The 22,787-nt window shown below is 46.7% G+C and overlaps 1 protein-coding gene across 2 annotated transcripts; it reads right to left on the bottom strand.

Moving 5' to 3' along the window:
- Positions 1–4,140: 4,140 nt before the first annotated feature.
- Positions 4,141–14,251, bottom strand: FARSA (phenylalanyl-tRNA synthetase subunit alpha). Of its 2 annotated transcripts, none has more exons than XM_080937009.1 (13): positions 14,089–14,251; positions 10,792–10,929; positions 10,608–10,706; positions 10,400–10,518; positions 8,468–8,560; positions 8,258–8,386; positions 8,059–8,174; positions 5,883–5,967; positions 5,694–5,793; positions 5,424–5,592; positions 5,258–5,335; positions 5,010–5,124; positions 4,141–4,522 (listed from the first exon to the last, which is right to left on the bottom strand). In XM_080937009.1, exons 1-13 carry the CDS (start codon positions 14,233–14,235, stop codon positions 4,384–4,386), a joined length of 1,527 nt encoding a protein of 508 aa, XP_080793135.1. In that variant the 5' UTR covers positions 14,236–14,251; the 3' UTR covers positions 4,141–4,383. The 2 variants fall into 2 exon arrangements, with proteins under 2 accessions (XP_080793135.1, XP_080793136.1); XM_080937010.1 differs by having other exon boundaries at positions 5,424–5,589.
- Between the last annotated feature and the right edge of the window lie 8,536 nt (positions 14,252–22,787).

The raw sequence follows: 22,787 nt of genomic DNA, 5'->3' as shown, positions 1-22,787 counted from the left end.
GGCCAGGCCCGCCAAGATTCACTGCTTCACCGCTGCCGTTTCATAAAACACTACAGTTTTATGAAGGTGTTGAATCACCCGTGGGAATGGGCCACGTGAACAAAGCAGGGCCCCGGAGTCCAGGAAGGGCAGTTAGGCCTGTCACTCCTCACCTCGGTGCCAGTGAGCACGGCGTCTCCTCGTGGTTCTCACTCTGCTGATGCTCTCCGCTCTCCACAATCGCCGGGAGCTCCTTGTCCTTTAACTCCACGGGAGGCACGGCTACCTGCGAGCACAGCCAGCTCTTGAGAGGTGGTGTGGGAAGACGCCTCTACCTGCCTGTAGCGTAACCTCAAAAGGGTCGGGGCGCTAGTTGGGAGGTGAGGACTAGAGGCCCTACGGTCCGCGATGGAGGGCGCGCTAAGACCTTCCCGCGGATAGCAATTAAAAATAGGCCGCGTGCGGCACACGCCTCGAATCCCTCCCCAGTCTCGGGAGGCTGAGGCAGGCGACCGCTTCGAGCTCGAGGCCCAGCCTGGTCTACACTGAGTTGTCTTCGCCCGGCTCCTGTAGCGCACCGCACCCCCTCACAGCCTCGTCCACGAGGCCCCAGCGGTTCGTTAGTCAGGAAACCTCGCCTCTCCTGGCAAGAGGCGGCTCCAACCGTGGGGAACAGACCCCGGGTTCGAGTATGTGTGGGAAGTCTCGGGTCCCGGCGGCCCCAAGCCCCGCCCGCCTCCCAGACACGGGAAACCAGTGCCTCACGTACTCCCTGGCGCTCCATTCCGTCTTTTCCCGCCTCGGCGTTCCCGCCCTTTGCGCACGCCACGCCCTCCGCACGCCACGCCCCGAGCACGTGCTGACTGAACCAAGCTCTGGCCCCGCCCCCAAAAGTGGCAAACTTGAAGGCGCTGCCGGTTGGTCTAAGTTGGGATTCTGTAAACCCTACCCCTCAGTTACCTAGCAACAGCCAGGTATGCCCCGCTCCAGTGACTGGACACTATGAAAGGGGCTGCTTGCCCCTCCTCTCTCTTGCTCTCCCCCCCTTACCCTTCCTCTTCCCTTTTCCTTCCCTCTCTCTCTCCACGTGCTCATGGCCTGCCTCTACTCCTCTATTCCTCTCTTCTTTCTGCCTCTACTACCAAATTAACTCTCCAATGACTTGAATAAACTCTATTCTGTACTACACTGTCGCGTGCTTGGTCCCTCAGGGGGAAGGGATTCCCAACATGGACCTCCCCAGAGGAATCTCCCTTGCCCCCAGGCCTCCCCGTACCTCCATGGGCCATATCTCCCCCACTCTCTCCATCCTTTTCTTAACAGGCTATGCTGGGGTTGCCTTTTGGGGCCTGTAATGGCAGACCTATTTGTGTTGTATATGGGTAGGTGTGTGAGCTCATAGTGCATGTGCGGGACTCAGGGGTCACCTGTGGCTCTCTCAGAATTCAGTTTAAAGAATGCACTATACATCAGAGTTCCGCACCTTCAATCTACAATTTTTTTCGGGGGGGGGGTTGTCTTTTCGAGACAAGGTATCCTGTATCCCTGGCTGTTCTGGAACTAGCCCTGTAGATCAATCAGGTTAGTATCGAACTCAGAGAAATCCTGCCTGTGTCTAGAATGCTGAGATATGTGCCACTAGTGCACAGCTCAAATTTTTTTTTTGGAACAGGGTCCCACTATGTCCCAGCCTAGGACTCTTTAAACTCTCAGAGATCAGCCTGCCTCTGCCTTGGAATTGAAGGCAGGCACCACCAAGGCTAGTGACAAGCTTCATTTTTATTTTATTTACATGTTGTAAATAATGTCTACTTTGGAGCATCTGCCAGTTAAGGCCAGAAGAGGGCATCAGATCCCCTGGTTATAAGCCTCCTGACATGGGTGTTGAGAACTGAATTTCTGTTTCCTGATTTTAATCAGTGAGCTCTGAGTTTTATTTTTTTATTTTATTTGAGGTATTTTGTGCATGCACATGTGTCATCCACTCTGGGAGTGTGAAAGTCAGAGGACAACTCAAAGGAGTCAAGTATCTTCTTCCACCTTGTGGGTCACAGAGATGAAACTCAGGTTATCAGACTAGGCAAGTGCCTCTACCTTGATGCTGCTACATCCCTAGCAGTTTAGGTCTTGGAATACCGCTGGCTATGTAAGGAATGAAGAAAGGACAGTGAAATTGGGATCAGGTGGGGTTCTCTAATGCTGTGGCTCAACCTGGAACCTTAGCTATTTATTAGGTACAGCACAGTTGATTAATTATCCATAAACAATCATTCTGGAGCTCTGGGGGAAAGCTTTGCCATTCCTCCAGCCTGGTTCACACAGGTATTAATGACAGGTTTCCCATGGGTCAATGGGTCTTGGACTCCTGTGCCCACTTCTGTGTCTGTTTCTCTCTTTCCAGAGTTTCTCTGTAGTCATGGCTGTCCCGGAAGTTCTAAAAGACCAGGCTAGCCTCAAATGCAGAGATCAGCCTTCCTCTGTACCCCAAGTGCTAACTCAAGGCAGGTACCACGAAACCCAGCTGAAAAACTGGCACCCCCAAAACACATTCCCATTTATTACTACAGTAATTACAAACTAAAACAGTTGTAACAAGTTGTAAAAATTAACAACTGGCAGACCATAAAGTTATTGACAGGAGGCAACAAAGGAAGTGTTGCTGGTGCACAGCTTAATTTCAGTGGTCAGGAGGCAGACGCAGGCCCATCTGAGGTCAGCCTGGTCTACAGACTGAGTTCCAGAACAGCCAGGGCTACTCAAGAGATACCTTGTCTTAAACAAAAACAACTTTTAGTACAGGGCACTTTCAAAAGGGCCAGAATTTGGGCCAACAAAGTAGTTCTGTGAATAAAAACTGAATTCCATTCCAGCTCTAAAACCCATGCAGGAAGGAGAAAACTGACTCCTGAAAGCTATATCCTGACCTCCATTCAAATGCTGTGACACTATATAAATTTGGGGATTGAAGAAATGGCTCAGCAGTTTCAAGCACATTCTGCTTTCCCAGGGACCTAGGTTTGGTTCTTAGCACCCACATGTTGGCTCACAGAGCCCATAACCCCATCTCTAGGAGATCCAATTCTCTTCGAACAACGGATCCTCATGTGTACAAAGACACACACACACAAGGCTGGAGAGTTAGCTTAGTGGTTGAAAACATTGTTCTTTAAGACAGACAGACAGACAGATTTTTTAAAAAGCACTTGCTTTTGTAAAGGGCCCAGGTTTAATTCCCAGCACCCACACGGAAGCTCAGCAACCTCTAAGGGCACCAGCATGTGCATGGTACAAAGCACTCATCCACAAAAAAATAATTTAAATCTAAAAAAAAAAAAAAAAAGACACTCAGACAAAATACAGATAAAAATAAGTGAAAAAGCAAAATACAAAAAATCACCTAAATATCCATGAGCAAAGCTCATCTGAGCCCCAGGTAAAGCAAGTTAAAACGTAGCTACAAAAGCTTCATGAACATATTCCTCAGCTCAGGACTTTTTTTTTTCCCCCTTTTTGACAAAATCAGACTCATGATTGTCCCTGCCTCAATGTCAGCCACTGGGAGATTTGTTTTTTAGGGGGAAATTAAGAGAAGCTTCTTCCCCATAGTCCCTTGCTCCCACCAATCTTGGGAATTCTAGATTTTTATGCTATCACCTTCTGTTTTCACCATGAATTTTCTGGTCCAAGCCTAAAAAAGGGGCTTGGTTCCATTAGTGATTAATGAGTGCTAGGTCTGTCAGCAAAGTGCTTGCTGCATGAGATCAACCCACAGAATCCATGATAAAGACAAGGGGTGTGCATTTATAATCTTAGAGGTAGAGACAGGAAGGTTCCTGGCCCAACCAGTCAATCAATCTCCAGGCCAATGAGTGTCCCTGTCTCAAAGGACATGGACAATGGTCCTAAGGATGTCAATCAAGATTGTTTCCCATATGTACCTGAACGGATGAACACACACACACAAACACGTCCATTAACAATAAATGCTCAATGGAACTAGCTGGGACTGAGTAGGAACTCTTAGGATCAGACCATAGAGGATCTAAGCCCTGACTCCCAAACTGCGCCAGAAACCATCTCCCAGTTTTCTCCCCACCAAGCACTGCATGGGACTGAAGGTGAATCCCCTAATGAAATGAACGACAAGAGTCCTAAGAAAAGGCACCCTCGAGGGATCATGCCCACTTTATTAAAACAGCTGACCTGCAGGCCCAAACCCACCCTTACAAGTAAGCTACACACGCCACTAAAAGCCAGCACAAAAAACCTGCTCCCTATACGTAGTACCCTTTCATTGGGTGGGTGAGGCAGAGGGAGTGAGCTGGCCTCACAGAGGCCTCATAAATAGTAGGTCACTGCTGGGAGATACACAGGGGATGAACAGGGATCTCTTGCAGCCTATTATCACGCAGCCTCCTGTGTCTTTGAGGACCTGGGCTCAACATCCAGTCGGCACACGGGGCTGTCGTATACCATCTGCAGGTTCACCTTGTGGCCCACCAGCTCTCGGATGTTATTGACGCCATATTTGATCATTGTTGGGCTGCGAGTAGAAGGAACAGAGTTTAACACTAAGTCAGATCAGGCTATCTTCTGCTTCTGAGAGGCTCCCATATGCCAACATCTTCCCTATGGCAAACATATTGTACCATTGGCCCAGTCTTATCTCACATTCTCCCTTAGTTCATGTTTAGTCTAGCCTCAGAGCCTGAGGACTGGCTATGCCTGGTGCCTGGAACATACACCCTGCCAGATGCCTTCACTGCTCCTAGCTTCCATGAGTCTTCCTTGATCCTCATCTAGGTCTTGCTGTCCTCTCTATAGCACTTTCTGTATCAGCACGCTGGCCTCTGAGTCTCCTTATTGGCCATGCTAGCTGCCCTTCTGCTTCACTGGGATCCGGGTTGCATGGTATCAGGGAAACATGCCAGTGTTCACAGATCAGGCCAAGCACAAAACCACAGCACTGTCAGAGGAATGGACAAGTAATAAGTCAATGGAATCATCCTAAGTTCCAGCTAGGTACTCACCGCTCCAGAGAGAGACCCCAAGCAATGACAGACACATTCTCAGGGAGCCCCATAGGCAGGAGCATCTCAGGACGGAAGACCCCAGAGTTGCCAACTTCAACCCACTTCTTTAAACCTGTGGGGACAAAGGGGAGGCTAGAGCATGCATATGGGTGACACTGCACAGAGATGCAGTAAGAGACTGGCAATGAGGGTGAGCCAGGCCAAGTGTGAGGTCCCCCAGATCTCTCCCAGTTCCCATCCCTGACCTTGGTGGTAGCTGAACACTTCCATGCTGGGCTCTGTGTAGGGGTTGTAGGCTGGCTTGAAGCGCAACTGCGTGATTCCTGTAGGGGTTGGCCAAAGCAGGCTGATGACCTCAGAGTCACTCTCCCAGGCCCCCAACTACCAGCCTGTATTGGCTTGACTGCTCACCCAGCTTGGTGAAGAACTCCCTCAGCACACCCATGAGGTGGCCCAGGGTGAGACCATGGTCAGCTATCACACCCTCAATCTGGTGAAACTCGGCCAGGTGCGTGGCGTCCAGCGTCTCATTCCGAAACACACGATCAATAGAGAAGTACTTGACTGGTGTAAATGGCTTCTGGGGAGGAGGAATGATAGCCAGGCAAGGCCTGGCCCTGGCATGGGTCAGAAGGTCTATAGGACAGTACCAGCCACCCACCTGTCCAGGCCAAGCTGTACCTTCTGGGCTAAACGGTAGAGGGCTCGGGCACTGGCTGCTGTGGTGTGTGTGCGAAGTAGGTTTTTCCGGGCCTCTTCCAGCTTCCAGGTATACTTGTAGCTTCAGGAGAAAAAGCAGGAAGTCTGCCCTGTGATCCTGGAACCCCAGCCTCCCACCCCTCCCCACCCGAAGTTCTGCTTCTGCCTCACCCCTGTGAGCCGTAGCCACCCTGGGAGTGGGTCCGTTTCACCCGCTGGACATAGTCCATTGGGAGCTGCAAGGCCTCAGCTGGATCTAGGCAGGACAGAGTCACGTGGTCAACCAATGAGCACCTCTTAAAAGCTACTGCATGTCAGGTATGGCTCCATGGAAGCTCCTGTGCCTCAGCAGTCAGTGGTACCTGGCACTCCTCGGTTGATGACCTTTCCCTCATCAAGAATACACTCCCCTGCTTCCCTTTCCACTGTATGAAGGCCTAAGTTTCCCTCTGGCTCTGACACATCACCTACTGCTCAGGTCTCATTCCTATGTGACCAAGACCTGCAGTCACAGGGCCACCAACTGACATTTCAGCCTCAGGACCTTTGCACTGGCCTCATCTCTAGCTATGTCATACAGTTCTCTCCCTTACTGGCCTTGAACTCAGAGATCCATCTGCCTCTGCCTCCCAAATGTTGTGATTAAAGGTGTGCTACCACATCCAGCCTTGCTAAAGACTCAAGCAACACATGCTTCCAACCTTCCCTAGCCCTGTAAGTACACATTAGCATCTCCAATGATTTTCAACCCCTTGTCCCACTACAGATTCCACAGGAACTATCTAGTCAGGATGTGGATCTCCCTGGGGCGAGGGACTTCTGTCCTACTCAGAGCTGTGACTCAGTAACTGTGATCTTAGCATTCAGGAGGAACTTCAGGGAGACCTTACCCAAGAAGTACATGACTTTTCCCCAATGCTTCCTGGAACCCAGGGCCTTCCTCAGGTTTGGCAAGTGTTTATTCACTAACATGTGCCCCCAGAAGCAAATGAGCAAAACATTTTTTTCTTTTTTTTTCTCTTTTGGAACTTACAATTTTTCCCTCTGCCTCCTGAGTAGCGGTGACAGGAAAGAGCCACCATATCCATCTCAAAATGTGACATATGAACTCTCTGGTAATATTAACATATTTTGGTTCCTGAAAAGTCTTTTGCATATAAAAGCTGTGTAGCCTCAGGCAAATGATGTTCTTTCTGTGCCTCAGTTTCCTCAGTTGTAAATGAGGGGGCTTACACTACCACTTTCCATAGCCGGAAGGTTCAGAACAATGAGCAGAAGATGAGTTTTGGCTACCACGACAAACAGCAACATTGCTACTAAATTGGCAATGGGCGCTTAGGGAGCTCATCTGCTCACTTCAGGGGAGACGACAACCAGCTTGAGAAGTCACTCATTTCAGAGGGATTGAAGTGACAAGGGGCAGAGAACATAGGGACAGAAACCTTGCCAGCACTCAGGAGAGCCTGGATTCCATTCCTAGTGTGCACATGAGCTTGTGTGCCTGAGAAGCCCAGGCGGTACCAGATCCCTTGGAGCTGGAGCTAAAGCTGCTGTGAGAATCAAATATGGATGCTGGGAACTAAACTAGGGTACTCTGCAAAAGCAGCAAGTCCTCTTAACTGTGAAGCTTTTTCTCCAGCCCACAAACATGCTTCAGTTTAGTGCAAAGGATTCTGGTCCCAAATAAACCCTAGAAAATGTACATGATAGTGAGGGGGGAAAGGACAGAGCCAGGGTAAAGCTTGATTATTCACTTATTTATGCTAAGGTCAGAGAGAATCCAGGTTCCAGTATGTCCCACTCCAGCCCTTACATGGCATTTAAAATCTTGGACATGAGGCCAGGCAGTGATGACACACACCTTTTATCCCAGCACTCAAGAGGCAGAGGCAGAGGAATCTCTGATTTCCAGGCCAGCCTGGTCTATAGAGAAACCCTGTCTCCAGTGGAAAAAACAAAACAAACCTGGGACATGTTAGGCGTGGTGGCACACTAAACACTAAACTAGAAAAGCAGATCTTTGTGAGTCCGAGGCCAGCCTGGTCCACATGAGCTCTAGCCTAGTCAAGACCACATAGTGAAACCCTTTTTCTCTATAAACAAAGAAAAGAACTCTAGGTGGCTGCCATAAGCTGACAAAGTCCCCAAGGCAGATCTGGCAAGCTCAGAAAGCAAAGACCAGTCACAGTGAAGAGGGACCACAGTGGAGGATGGGACCAGCTGCCAGGGCCTTGCTGGCCACAGTGACCTCAGATCTCATTTTATGAAATGCAATATCCCTTCCCTAAAGCTTTATCCAGACTTGAGACTTCTGTTACCATGCTGGCCAGGCTCCCAGGATACCCACCTCGCAGGAAGAAAGTGTCATGTTGGTCACGCGCTGGGTGCTGCTGAGGCTGGAAGAGTGCATCAAAGTTCCAGAATGAGCTTTCAATGAAATTGTCCGTAGGCATCTCAGTGAACCTGCAGGAGGCATGACTTTGACTGCCCTGCCCTGCAGACCTGTGCTTGGTAGCTTCCAAACCCACTCCAGGCCCTGTGCTCACCCCATCTCCAAGAAGATTTGTCGGAACTGGGAGCGGACCTTGAGCAAGGGGTGAAGATGGCCACTATCTGGGAGCACACCATGAGCAGAGAAGTTGTAGGGTTTGAAGGGTCGGTCCCTCCAGGAGCCACTGTGGGGAGATTCAAAGTGTAAAGACATAAAGAGAGCTGCCCAACCCTCCCTGACACCCTCTCTCCTCTCCTCACCCTACCTGGAGATCATCTCTGGGCTCAGCTCTGCCTCCTGCTTAGACACACTTGTGCTGAAGCACTTGCCCTTGCTCACCCAGTAAGTTTTCAGGATCCTGTGAACAGGAAGAGAAAGGACAATGCTGTCATCTCGAGAGCCACTGGACGCTAATCCCAGAACCAACTATAAAGTAGCTCTGGTTTTAGGTTGTTGGTGGTGTTTTAAAAGATTTCCAATATCCCACACTGACCTTGAATTTGCTATATAGCTAAGTATGACCTTGAATTGATTCTCCTGCTTCTGCCTTCTATATGCTGGAATTACAGGCTTATGTCACACCCAGATTATGTGGTGCTAAGGATCAAACTCAGGACTTAGTGCATAGTAATCAACTAAGCTACAGCTCAGAACCCGCCTTACTTTTTTTTTTTTGAACACAGGGTCATCATGGAACCCTGGCTGACTTGCAACTCCCTTGTAGAGCAGGCTAGCCTTACACTTACAGATCTTTGCCTCTGTGGCAGCAGAGCAGTATAAAGCTACTTTGTGTCTTACAAAACAGCTATATCGCCAGTTTTGTTTTTACTTGTGTGTACTGTATATGTCTGCATGTTTGTATGAATGTCTGACACGTGTGTAGATGCCTATGGGAGCCAGAAGACAGTATCAGATGCCCTGGAGCTTTTCTTAACACAGGCCTCGGAGCAAAAGTGGCAGAAAGTTGTGAGCTGTCCAACATGGGCACCAGAACCTAAAACAGGTCCTCTGGAAGAGCACAAGGGCTCTCAACCTTTGAGCCATCTCTCCAGCCCTCCGGCTTTTAAAAAGTATTATCACATTCATTTATCTGTGTGTGTTTGTGTGTGTGCACATGTGCAGCTCATATGTGGTGGTCAGACAACTTCAAGAATCAATTCCTTTTACCATGTGGATCCCAGGAGGGATGGAATTCAAGTTACCAGGCTGGTGACATACCTTTAGCCACTGAGCTATTTTTCTAGCCTTCATTTTTGTCTTCTTTTTGTAGGGGAGAGGGGATTAGGTGTTTTATGTAGCCCAGGCTGGCCCTGAACTCCTTTCCTGGTTCACCCTGCATTATTTATTGTCTTCTTAATACTGTCATTTGAAAGTTTCTTATCGGGCCACTGCCCTTCTACCTGTTCATCCCTTTATTTGTTCTATAGACAGTAAGAATATAATTTATACCAAAGTCCATCAAGTAGTGATCATTTGACGGACATGATATCAAGAAAGTATTGAGAATTTATTTCTGGGTCAGGATCTGTTACTCCACAACCCTATGAGAAGGTATTTTATATGTACAGAAGTTTCGCTGAGAAAGGCCAGGTGAGCTGGCCAAGTTCACGTAGCTACCAAGTTGTAGAGCCTAGACTTCCACCAGGAAGCCCTACATCCCCAACCTCAAATGGATTTTATAGGATAGGTTTCACTCTGTAGTCCAGGCTAGCCTAAACTCACAATCACCTGCCTTAGCTGCACCTAGTCTGCCTCAGCATGGCCTCACTTTATGACATATGAGCTGGAATTTAATTGGCTAACTGCCTGGAAGATATAAAGAAAGCCATTTCTCAGCAGCAGGTGCAACAAGAACAAAGGCTGAAGGGCTCCCCTGCCCAGCACACATACTCAAAAGCCCTGGATAAGGCTGGGTGTAGTGCAAGCTTCTAATCCTAGCACTAGGGACACAGAGGCATGAAGGAAGATCTCTGCAAATTTGAGGATAGCCTGAACAACATATCAAGCATTAGGCTAGCCAGGACTACAAAGGAAAACCCTGTCTTAAAACCAAACAACGAACACAATAACAAATCCTGTGTAAAGGGGGGCTGGTGAAGACAGACAATAGCAGCAACTGGGTATGGGCTGGGCGGCTCTCTCCTTCACCCTCACAGCACCACACAGGTAAAAAGGCTGAGCTGTGGCAGCCACTCACACTTCAGTCAGCAGCTTCCTCTTCCGGAGCTCATTCCTTTCCTTTTCAGCCAGCTTCTCAGCCTGGCCTGCCTGGACCAGCTGCAACCGCTTCTGCACTTCGTCCTCTACACTGTCCACCTGCCAAAGGACAAGGAAATGAGGGCTGGTGTCTGCCCCACTCACCTTTCTGCTTCCAGCCTGCCTGGCCATTTCACCACAGGACTCACCATGCGGAACACCCGGGGCCCATCGGCTGCACTCTTGTCCACTCGGATCCACTTGTTGGACATGGCCTTGCTGAAGCCCACCTTGCCGCTGGGCAGTTGCTAGGGAAGTGGGAGTGTGATGAGTGCTGTATTCCAGGGCTATTTGCAGCCCATGCCTTCCCTGGACCCCAGCCCTGGGCCCTACCATGAGCTCATTTTGTACCACGCCCTGGAGAGGGATGCTTCTAAACACACGAGCCTCGTGGCTGCCCTCCCGGGCAATCTCCTCACCCTCAGCAGTCAGCTCCCAGCACTTGGTAGAACGAAGTTCAGCCTCAATGACCTGCAGGGAAATGAGTGGCACTGGGGTATGTGGTGTTTAAACCACCACCACCCTAAAGCACTGGGCCAGAGACTTAAAGACAGCCTCTGAGCTGAAGACATGCCTCTGTGGTCAACACAGGCGCTGCTCTTGTATCACATAGGGTGGCCACAGCCACTGCTAAACTTCTCCAGCTTCTTGGAGCATTTGCACTCACTTGCACATATGCACGCACACATGTGTGTGCAACACACAAGCACAACACCTTTTGTGATAGAGTACATCTTTAATATCAGTAGTAGGGATGCAAAGGCAGATGGATTTCTGTAAGTTCAAAATCAGGCTGGTACACTTATCAAGTACCAGGCCAGTTGGGAACACAAAATGAGACCCTACCTAAAAAATAAATTAATTAAATTCAGAGGGTAGACATAAACTATGTTACATCTCAACTTACTACTTTCCATAGGGTGAGGGGAAGAGGGCAGAGGATGGAAGAGTGAGGAAGGTGGGAGAGGTGGAGAGGGAGAGAAGGGGAAAGAGAGAACTTAGGCTAGCTGTTTTCATTCAAGGCCTTGCCTTACTATATATCCCAAGAGGGGTTCTAACTCCTGGACCCCTGTAATCTTCCTGCCTCATTTCCCTCGATTTTGGGACTATCAGTTGCATACTAATGTCCTTAGCTGAAACAACTCTTCTCTATTTCAAATTTATTCATTTTTTCAAATTTACATGTATGTGTATGTGCCTGCATGAGTTTATGAACACCACGTGGCCACACTTAAGTGCCAGAAGAAGCCAGAGGGCTTCAGATCCCTCAGAGCTGTGATTAGAGGTGACTTTGAGTTACCTGTGGGTTCTAGGACCCAAACCCAGGTGCTCTGGAAGAGCAGCCAGTGCTCTTAACCCTGAGCCGTATTTCCAGCCCTGTAGACAAACTTTTGTTTTTGGAGACCAGGTTTCTCTGTGTGTCCTGAAACTTGTTCTCTAGGCCAGGCTGGCCTCAAACTCAGAGACCTACTTCTTCCTCCAGAGTGCTAGGACTGAGCATGAACCACCATCGACCCGGCCCAGAAAACCAGAGCATGCTAGACTAGCACTCTGCCGATGCAACACACCTCCAGCTTTGTGCTTTTCTTTCTTTCTCATGTGTGCTGCGATTAAGCACATGTATAGGAACAGGTGCACAAGTGTGTGGTGGCCTGAGGAAGCCACTCAGGCTTTCTCACCCTCCGCTTGTTCTCACCATTTTTCATCTACACTGGTATCAAGCACATCCTAACAATCCTGTCTGCACAACAACTCCAGGGCAATGGGCTAGAGAGACCGACCATGCAGGTCTTACTGTCAAGTGCTCTTTCTGACTGAGCATTTCCTCCTAATCCTGTAAACCTGACTCAATGTATCTCATCATTTATACACAGGCTGCTTAGAGCACTTCTCTATTTTACAGAAAGGCTTGAACAAATAAATGGCCTTTCTATAACATACCAAAGTACACCCAACTCTAACTCCTAAACAGATGCAGTAACTTGTTTAGAATTTAAAGGCTTAATGGTAAAGATCAGGGGAGGAAAAGAATATGTTTATTTTAGATAATTGGCTGAAAAATCAATCAAGAAAGTCATGAGCCGCATCCCTGGCCCCCATCACACTCTTTATCACTGAGGACTGTAGTGTGTACACTAGTGACACTGATGGATTACTACACTGAGCATCTTATCTGCAAGACCTAAAAACACGCCAGCATCCTAAGATTATGGCAAGGACGACAGAACAGAGCCAAGACCTGAGCACAGAACTTGTGCTCAAAGAATAAACCCAGACTCTGGCCTCGTGGATCCCGCTTCCTGAGTGGTCCCCAAACCTCTCACTATCTTTCATTTCTTGACAGTCCATTTGCCAATGTGGGAAGGATGGGCTTCCTTTCTAGTCCTCTTCCTTACCCTCAATCGTGGGCCACCTACCTCCCCATACCAGATACTAAGCTTGGGGATGTGCCAGCCTCAGTCCTCAGCCCCCCACCCCAGTTTAGCCAGGCATTCCTTCTGAAAAATAAAACAGAGAATACAATCAGGCTGGCTACAACTCCTAGTGTGGCTCTCCATTATTCTCGTGAGATAAAGACATACAAAGCAGGCTGTGCATGGTGGTAAAAGCCTGTAATCTTAGCTGTTGGGAACCTGAGGTAAGAAGATGGAAAGCTCATGAACTCGTACATGGTGAGTTCAAGGCCAGACTGGACAGTGTGAGTATTCAGGATACAGAAGCAAGTGGATCTTTGTGAGTCTGAGGCTAGACTGGCCTATGTAACGGGTTACAGCATATCCAGGGCTATGTAAAGAGACACTGTATGAAAAACGGTAAAAACCCATTAAAAAAATCAAAGAACAAAACAAAACAAACAAACAAACAAACAAACAAACCAAAGTGTGCTGGAGGTGCTTCAGTGGTTTAAGAGCAATAGCTCTTGCAGAGGAATAGACTCAAGTCCCAGCATCTACAAAGAGGCTCACAACCATCTATAACTTAAGTTCCCACCTCTTCTGATTTCCTGTAGATCATGTGCACATAAACCTAGGCAGGCACACATATATACTTAAAAAAACCAACAAACAAGAGGGATGGGGTGAGAGTATTAGTGGCATGAGCCTTTTATCCCAGTTATCTGAAAGGACATAGATATTTGTAAACTGGAGGCCAGCCTGGTTCAGAAAATTTTCAGGACAGCAGCTATATTTCAGTGGTGCAGCTTTTGCCTAGCACGACATGAACCATGTAATTCTGTCCTGATGGTCTCTGCGGCCTGTAATCCGATACCAATGCCCTACCATTAATGTCCTGGGTGCCAGTTTTCCTTCACTGGACCCGATTCAGTTTCCATCTCCACCGGATCCCGGCTCTCTGTCTCCAACACGAAGTCAACTGTCACAGCTTCTTCTCTGAGCCCTAGACTCCCATCAGATTGTAACCCCTTTCTGTGAAGCGACCTTGTCACACCGCTACATATGCCATGCTTTCGCCTTAACAGACATTAGTCGCTTGAGGAATGTAAACTGTTCCAGACTTCCCACCAGCGTACCCTACGGTGCACCTATATATAACTTCCCCTCACCAGCAATGATGGGCTACAGGTATAAAAGCGAGGCCATGCCGGCCAGCAGCACGCGCCGTACTCACCTCACCCAGAGCCTGGAGGCTCTTTACGGCGCCCACCACCGCTTGGTGCTCCACGCCCATCTGCGTAGCCAACTCCGCGCTGTCCAGGCCGCCATCAGCAGTCTCCAGCCGCTGCAGCAACAGCTCCAAAACGGGATTATCCGCCATGGCTACTCCCAGCGTGCTTGGCGTGCAGAGGCCGCCGGACAAACTAGGGAACAGAAACCGGAACCGGAAGTTGCGCTAGAGCGTGCGTCGCCATTTTTAATGTGGCGCACAGGGCGAATTGGGAGCTGGCTGTCGCCATCTTAAGTGTGGCAATTGAGCCTCAAATATACCTAAGGGATTCAGGATGCTGTATGTAGTTTGACCCCAGTAACCTTTAGTAACTAGTGAGGAAAATTTGATGACTTGGAGGGCAAAAGTAGTTTTCTTTTGGATTTTTTGTTTTATATCTTGAGACAGGTCTTTAGGAGAGGATAGCCTTGAACTCTTTCTACCTACTTTTCCCAAGTGCTAGGGTTACAGACAAACACTATAAAGTCTGACTGAAATTAATTTTACCAGTCTCCCCTCTGGTAATTTTCATGCAGCCACCACTAGCAGGCTCAGATCACTACCATCCTTCAAGAATTTTCTCTCACCCAAAGAGAAGGCACTGGGTGGTAAGCTTCAGACATGGCCATTCTGTTGATGGTTTTGTTGTTTTTAGATTTATTCACTTTGTTTTATTTGTGAAGTTTTTGTGTGTATATATGTCTATGCACCACATCGCTGCATGGTGGCCTCAGAGGTCAGAAGAAGGCCATTAGATCACATGGAACTGGAGTCATGGATGTTTGTGAACTAAAGCATGGTCCTATGCAAGAGAACTTAACAAGTGCTCTTACGAGCTGAGCCATCTTTCCTGTGCCCCACCCTGCAGATTTTAACTTCTTTTACATTTTCAAAAGGAACATGGGTAGGGACCATACATGTTTAGGGAAGAGGGATTCACTTAAGATAGTAGCAGAGTCTGCTGACCTGCATGGAGTACTTCATGTTTTTTAAGTTCTCCCTAATATTCATGATGTAGATACTATATAAATCTTCTACTTCACAAGAGAAAAAAATGAGGCTTGGAGGCAAAAATGTCAATCTACAGGGAGTTGTTCGATGCAAGCAGAAACATTATCAACTCTCCAGCTTTTCTGTGCTCTCAGGAGGGCAGTGCAATAACATCACATTGATGCTTCCTACAAACTGTGAGTCATAGTTGGGAGCTGGAGTGGGGTGAGGGAGGGAGGGAAGCAGGTGGGAGAGAGGTACGGTACACACACCTTTAATTCCAGCACTCATGTGACAGAGACAGGCAGAACTCCAAGTTCAAGCCCAGCCTGGCCTACAGAGCAAGTTCCAGGATAGCCAGGGCTACACAGAGAAACCCTGTCTCAAGAAATCAAAAACCAAACAAACCAACCAACTTTGGGTCTCATACATTTGTGATCCTGTAGCTCAGTGTGGGGGTTAAAAAATAATTGGCAATAGTAAAAGTTTTCTTAATATTCAGTGACCAAATTAATTGAAAATCAAATGCAGTGAGTTCAAGGTGTCTCTGGCAGCTCTTGGCCATGTTGGTCTACGCAACCATGGCAGCTTCTTTGTTGGTTGTTGGTTGGTATTGATTTTTTTTTTTTTGGAATGGACTCAATATACACAAGTGCATGTGTACATATACACACTTGCCTACCGTGGTACAACTGTGGCTGTCCGAGGACAACTTTTGCACCTCGATTATCTCCTTCTACCCTGAGGTAGAATTTATTTCTTCAGGCTTTAGCCAAAAGCACTTGTGCCCACCAAGCCATCTTACCAGCCTTAGCCTTACTTCTGAACATCAAACCTGCCCACGGTGGTGTCACTTCTTGTCCCTCTACACAATGCTCAGTAAATTCTGCCTGATTTACCAAAACTTTCCCAAGATTGAGATGGTACTGTATGTTGTGTTTTCTTTATTTGCACAGAAGTTTTCTGATCTGGAAGAAACATAATGCCTTGACATGTTACACAGAGGCCTTTAAAATATTTTTCAATTTTTATTTTTATTATTTTAAATTGACTATATGTATGTGTGTCTGGTTTGCATGTGAGGGCAGGTGCCCAGAGGCCAGATCATCTGATCCTTGGAGTTCCAGTTGCCTTTGGTTATGAGTCACCTGATATGGCTGCTATAACAGAACACTAGTTCTCTGGAAGAGAAGCAAGTGCTCTTAACCACAGAGCCTTCTCTCCAGCCATGGTTTATTTCTTTACTTAAAGACATAGTCTCTTTATGTAGATAGGCTGGCCTAGAACTCACAGAGATTCAAGTGATGGTACTAAAGGCATATGCTACCACATCTATGAAGGTGCCTGCCAAGGCCAGAGGCACTGGGTCTCTGGAGCTGGAGACAGGTGGTTATGAGCATTTCAGTATGGATACTAAAATCTGAACTTGAGTCTTCTGCAAGAGCAACAAGCTCTCCACTCTGTTTTATTTGCACATCACACACACACACACACACACACACACACACACACACACCTGTATATATGCATGCTAGCATATGACAAGAGAGTATCGAATCTCCAGGAACTGGCATTACAGTTGATAGCCACCATATGGGTGCTGGAAAACAAACCTAGGTCCTTTGCAAAAGCAAGAAGCACTTTTAACCACTATGCCATTGCTCTAGCTTTAGAAACAACAGCTTTTAATATTCTCCTATCATTCTCCACAATAGCAAACTAGTGTAACTCTGGTTGTATTGTGTTAGAAGTCTTGGATTTAAAATTGTTCTTTGGGCTAGATCGCGGCAACATAGGACTTTAACACTAGCACTTGTGAGGCAGAGGAAGACAGTTCTCTGAGAGTTCAAGGTCAGCCTGGTCTATAGAGTACATTCTAGGACAGCCAGGGCTATAGAGAGAAACCCTGTCTTGAAAACTAAAGAAATAAAATAAAATAAAATAAAATAAAACATAAACAAATTATTCTTTGGAGTCTGGGCTGGAGAGATGGCGGAGAGAGTAAGACCACTGGATGATCTTCCATACAACTAACATCATATAACTATCCGTCATATAATTGCAAATGCATTTGTAAATTTACAATGGGGCAATGTCCCTTGGGAACATTCTTTTAGTATCTCAACTTAAATACCAATTCATGTTAAAGAAATTGAAGGGCGGGAGAGATGGCTCAGTGGTTCAGAGCACTGACTGCTCTTCCAGAGGTCCTGAGTTCAATTCCCAGCAACCACATGGTGGCTCACAACCATCCAGGGATTGATTCCCTTTCTGCCGTGTCTGAAGACAGTTGACAGTGTACTCAAATACATAAAAATAATAAATAAATTTTTAAAAAAATAATTTGGAAAAAAGACAAATGTGTTTTTTTTAAAAAAAGAAAAATGTGTTTTTTTTAAAGATTTATTTATTTTTATATATTTGAATACATTGTTGTTGACTTCAGACACACCAGAGAAGGCACTGGATCCCATTATAGATGGTTGTGAGCCACCATGTGGTTGCTGGGAATTGAACTGGGGACCTCTAGAAGAACAGCCATTGCTCTTAATCACTGAGCTATCTCTCCAGCCCCAACAAATATGTTCTTAACAAAATAAAGCAAAAGCATTCATATTACATGATAATCTCATTTCTGCAACTGGTTAGGTGGCCTTAGCTGGTGTTTATAACTACCTTCCTCTACTACCCATTCTGAATTTTCTCTGCTCTCTGCAATCACTTCAGCAGGACTTGGCTCTTTTCCTGGAGGAGTGACCCATACCTTCATCCCTGATGGTTCTGTGTCCTTTGTCATCCTGCTTGGATCAGGCTGTTGTAGTTTCCCGTTGACTTTAATCACAGGACACAGTAGTACTAAGAGATGCCCTAAGGGATTTCCTGGACTCCAGATATAATCCTTATTACCTCCATTGTAGAGAGGCAATCCAATTTCTCCATGGTCATCTGGATCTATCACCCCTCCTAACACTGTTATTCCTTTCTTAGCCTGGCCAAAATGACCAGGGGGAAGTCTGAGTTTCCAGTTCAATGGGATGTTTGTTGTGGCTCCTGGTAGGAGCACTCCCCACTTTGGAACCAAAACTTCTAGGCCAGCAGAACCTAGAGTTGTGGGGACAGGAAGCAAAAATTTTTGTAGAGGGTCACTAGGAATGATAATGAGTGGAACTATTCCCTTTTTCACCCCTTGATTCCCAGACCTGTGGATCCTGGCTATGGGAGAAACTGTACCATATATCGGATGCTGATTCAAAGCATATACTGCTTTCTGAAGAACTCTTCCCCGGCCCTCCATGCTGCTGCCACCTAATTGGCACTGTAACTGTGTCTTCAAAAGGCCATTCTGGGCTGGAGAGATGGCTCAGTGGTTAACAGCACTGAATATTCTTCCAGAGGTTCTGAGTTCAATTCCCAGTCACCACATGGTGGCTCACAACCATCTCTAATGGGATTTGATGCCCTCTTTTAGTATGTCTGAAGACAGTGACAGTGTGCTTACATACACAAAATAAATGTTTTTTAAAAGGCTATTTTATCTTTCTGTCGACCAGCTGCTTTAGGTTAATGGGGAACAATATAAAACCAGTGAATTCCGTGGTCGTGGGTCCACTCTCCCACTTCTCTGGCTATGGTCAGAAACAATGCCATAATGATAGATCTGGCATTTTGTAAGTCCACAGAAGGTGGTTTTGGCAGAAGCATTACATTCAGGAATGTAAAAGAAAAATCCATAACCAGAATAAGTATCTACTTCAGTAAGAACAAAACATTGTCCTGTCCACGGAGGAAATGGTCCAATGTAGTCAATCTGCCCCCAACTTGCTCACTGGTCACCTCGAGAAATGGTGCCATATCTGTTGAGCCCAAGTATAACCTCCATCTCAGCCACCATGGCCACATGTTCATGTGCCCACTGAGCAATGATAGGGATGGCTGGGGAAAGAGGCTGGCTGTCCACAGAATGGGTCATCTTAATCACTTGATTGTTGAACCCCTCCTCAGCTGAAGTCACCTTTTGGTGAGTATGTCCATAGGACACAAATTTGTTCACATCCTTTGCCCATTTGAAGAGATCTATCCACATATATCTTTCCCAGATGTCTTTCTCATCAGTTTTCCAATTGTGATCCTTTCAAGTCCCTGACCATCCAGCCAACCCATTAGCTACAGCCCATTTCTTCTCCCAAACAAACTGTAAAACCATATGTACTGCCCAAAGTTCTGCCCACTGTGAAGATTTTCCTTTACCTGTATGTTTCAGGGTGATCCTGGAAAGGGGTTGTAATGCTGCAGCTGTTCACTTCTGGATGGTGCCTGCATAAGTACACAGCCATCAGTCTTAGTTAGGGTTTTACTGCTGTGAACAGACACCACGACCAAGGCAAGTCTTATAAAAGACAACATTTAATTGGGGCTGGCTTATGGGTTCAGAGGTTCAGTCCAGTATCATCAAGGAAGGAACATGGAAGCATCCAGGCAGGCATGGTACAAACAGTGCTGAGAGTTCTACATCTTCATCTGATGGCTGCTAGTGGAAGACTGAATTCCAGACAGCTAGGGTGAGTGTCTTATAGCCCACACCCACAGGGACACACCCACTCCAACAGGCCACACCTCCTAACAGTGCCACTCCCTGGGTCAAGCATAAATAGACCACCACAGGGGGTAAGCTTTTGTAAATTTTATGGGGAGGGGGAAACCCTGTAAATTTGGCTGGTTGCAGTTGTGTAGTCAAGGCCTATGGCAAAGAATCTCAGCCCAAAGACACTTCAGTGTCTTTATCAAAGACACTTCAGTGGGAGGAATGAATGGAATTATCAGAGTTGCTGTGGCTTGGGACAAAGGTACTTGTTACCAAGACATCAACCTGTATTCTATCCCATAGACCCACAAGGTGAAAGGAAAGAACCGAGTCTTGCAAAATTTCCTCTGACCTCCACACACATGCTGTGATACACACTCACACAGACACACACACCTAAATAAAAATGTAAAAAGAAAAAAAAAACAAAAAACAAAAAACAAAACTTGAAAACTTAGGTTCATTTAAAAGACATGCTTGGGGCTGGAAAATGCAACAGTAGTTAAGAGCACTTGTTTTTTCAGATAACCCAGGTTTGGTTCTCAGCACCAACAAGGCAGATCATAACCACTGGTAACTCTGGTACCGGGGATCTGATGTCCTCTTCTGGTTTTGTGGGCACCAGGCATGCATGAGGTATGCATATACACATGCAGGCATTCATATATGTAAAATAACAATAAATATTTCAAAAGAAGTCAAGAAGAAGAAAGAAGATGAGCCTAATGGTATACATCTTTAATCCCAAAAGAAGCAGGCAGATCTCAGTAAGTTCCAGGCCAGCCCAGTCTACATACATACCAAAGACGCTGTCTCAAAGTGGAAAGATAGCTAGGTAGCAGTAGAGTATTAGCTTGACATTTAGAAAAAACAAACAAAACCAGAGTAACTCTTGCAAGACATGAGTCCAGGAGCTCAAAGTCAGTCTGGCAACTTAGTAAGACCCATGTCGTCTCAAAAATATGAAAACAAGACAGGCCATTTTTTAATGTGCATTGGTGTTTTGCCTGCACGTGTGAGGGTGTCAGATTCCCTGGAGACAGAGTTGCAGACTGTGAGCTGCCATGTGGGTGCTGGGAACTGAACTCGGGTTTTCTGGAAGAGCAGCCAGTGCTCTTAACCACCGAGCCATCTCTCCAATCCCATTTTATGTTACTCTTAGCTTGTATTGGTTAAATATTAAACAAACGGCTTAATATCCCTGTCCGTCAGTTATCCTGATGGTGTGAAGGAACCCAGTTTGTTGTGAGGAGCAATACTGTCAGTACACCCACACAGTGTTTGGTAACAACAATCTAAAAGTGGCCCATGCTTCAGACATTTTTTCCAGTATAGGGATGGAATGCAGAACCTCATGCTCTTATCACAGAGGTTTATACCCCTAGTCTTGAGACACTCTCAGAAACTTTGAGCCTGTTACACATCATTTCTAGTTCTTCCTAATTCCAACCCTACAGTGAATTCATGTATTCAGGTTCCCTCTCCTCAGCTTCAAAACACCTTGTTTCCCTCAAAGGATTTTTTTCTTTTGTGACAGGGTCTCACTATGTAATTCTGGACGAATAGATTGCACTAAGTACACCAGGCTGACCTGGAACTCACAGAGAACCATTAGAACCCTAGCCCTCCCAATGCTGGGATTAAAGGTGTACGACCATACCTGATTTTCTTAATTTTTTTTTTAAAATAAGAGAGTATAGCGTGTGTGTGTGTGTGTTTGTGTGTGTGTGTGCATGTGTGCGCGCGTGCACCTGTGTTATACCATATGTATTGAGGTCAGAGGACATTGACTCTCACCTTCTACCTTATCTGACACAGAGTCTCTCTTGTTCTTTTTTCCTTCTGAGTTGCAGGTTCCTGGGCAATTCACATGTTCCTGCCTGCTATCCTGCTTAAGTTTTCTGGGTTTACAGTTGTGCTTTACCACATTCAATTTTTTTTTAAGTTTGTAAGTTTCATTTTATTCATATAGGTGTTTTGTCTGTACTTTTGTCTCTGTACCATTTACACGTACGGTGCCCACAGAAGAGGGCTTCAGACCCTCTGAAACTGGAGTTACAGATGGTTTTGATGTTTCCTGTGGGTGCTGGGAATAGAACTGGGTTTATTCTGAAGAGCCATCAGCCAGTGCTCCAGAATAACCTCTCCAGTCCCTTATTACATTGTGTTGAAGCAGGGTCTCATGTAGCCCAGGCTGGCCTCAAACTCACTACTTCATAGCTGAGAATTACATTGAACTTCCGATCCCCGCTTCATTCAACTTCTTGAGTGCTAGAACCCAGCAGACGACATCAGGCATACGTGTCAGCGGCACAGGACTGGAGGGAGGGTCAGTCACAGGTCTGTCAAGATGACGGTGGACTTGGGTGTCTTCCAGAGGGACCTGTACACTGCCTGGGCAATGGGGTGGAGCCCCAACTTCTTGACTTCAAGTGTCATTACTCGCCTGAGTTTCTCTCTCTGAGAAGGAAGCACTCCATTTTTGTAAAGATTCCTTCTGTGCAGTGTTCCCTCTGTTCCAGTGTCACCAGTTCCTGTTTGGAAACACCTTCCATCTCCCACCCCCTACAGGTACTGACTGTCCTTCCTCTTCCTAGCAGCAGGCAGGGAGCTAGCCAGAGTCACATGGTTTGAGTCAGAGGACTCCAGATCCACGGGTCCTGCTTACCTCCCTAGAACTCTATCACCATAACCATCTGTGTTACTTTTCCTCTTCAAACGGCGCCCCTTGCCGTCTGCTTATAGCCGTTTAATTGCAAAAGCCAAGTCGTTTGTGGGAGACCACAAGAAGCGACTCCTTTCGTTTTCCAGCTTAAGAGCTAATAAAATAACCCTGCTTCTCACCCAAGGGCACACACTTACAGTTACACCTCTGAGACCTCTTTACTTCCTGCTCTCAAACTGTGAATAGCCCTAAAAGCATTTTTGTCGGAGAGCTCAGGGTCACCCCTGTTGGCTTCTGAGATTTCAGAGAAGCGAAGTGAATTGTATCATGTCACACAGTAGTCTGACAGGCTGCCAGGGAACAAAACAGGACAAGAGAAGAAAACTGATACGTTCTCTACTGGCCTGAACATCTGTGCAACCAGAA

Source organism: Micromys minutus (assembly GCF_963924665.1).
Source record: "Micromys minutus genome assembly, chromosome: 24".
In the NCBI taxonomy this organism is placed as follows: Eukaryota; Metazoa; Chordata; class Mammalia; order Rodentia; family Muridae; genus Micromys; species Micromys minutus.
This window is presented reverse-complemented; position numbering and strand designations above follow the sequence as displayed.

Coding starts and splice junctions, on each gene's coding strand:
- FARSA (XM_080937009.1), bottom strand. CDS start 14,235: ATGGCGGATAATCCCGTTTTGGAGCTGTTGCTGCAGCGGCTGGAGACT. Junction 8,175..8,257: donor CAAATCTTCTTGGAGATGGG/GTGAGCACAGGG, acceptor TGCCTCCTGCAG/GTTCACTGAGATGCCTACGG. Junction 5,593..5,693: donor TCTACCGTTTAGCCCAGAAG/GTACAGCTTGGC, acceptor CCTCCTCCCCAG/AAGCCATTTACACCAGTCAA.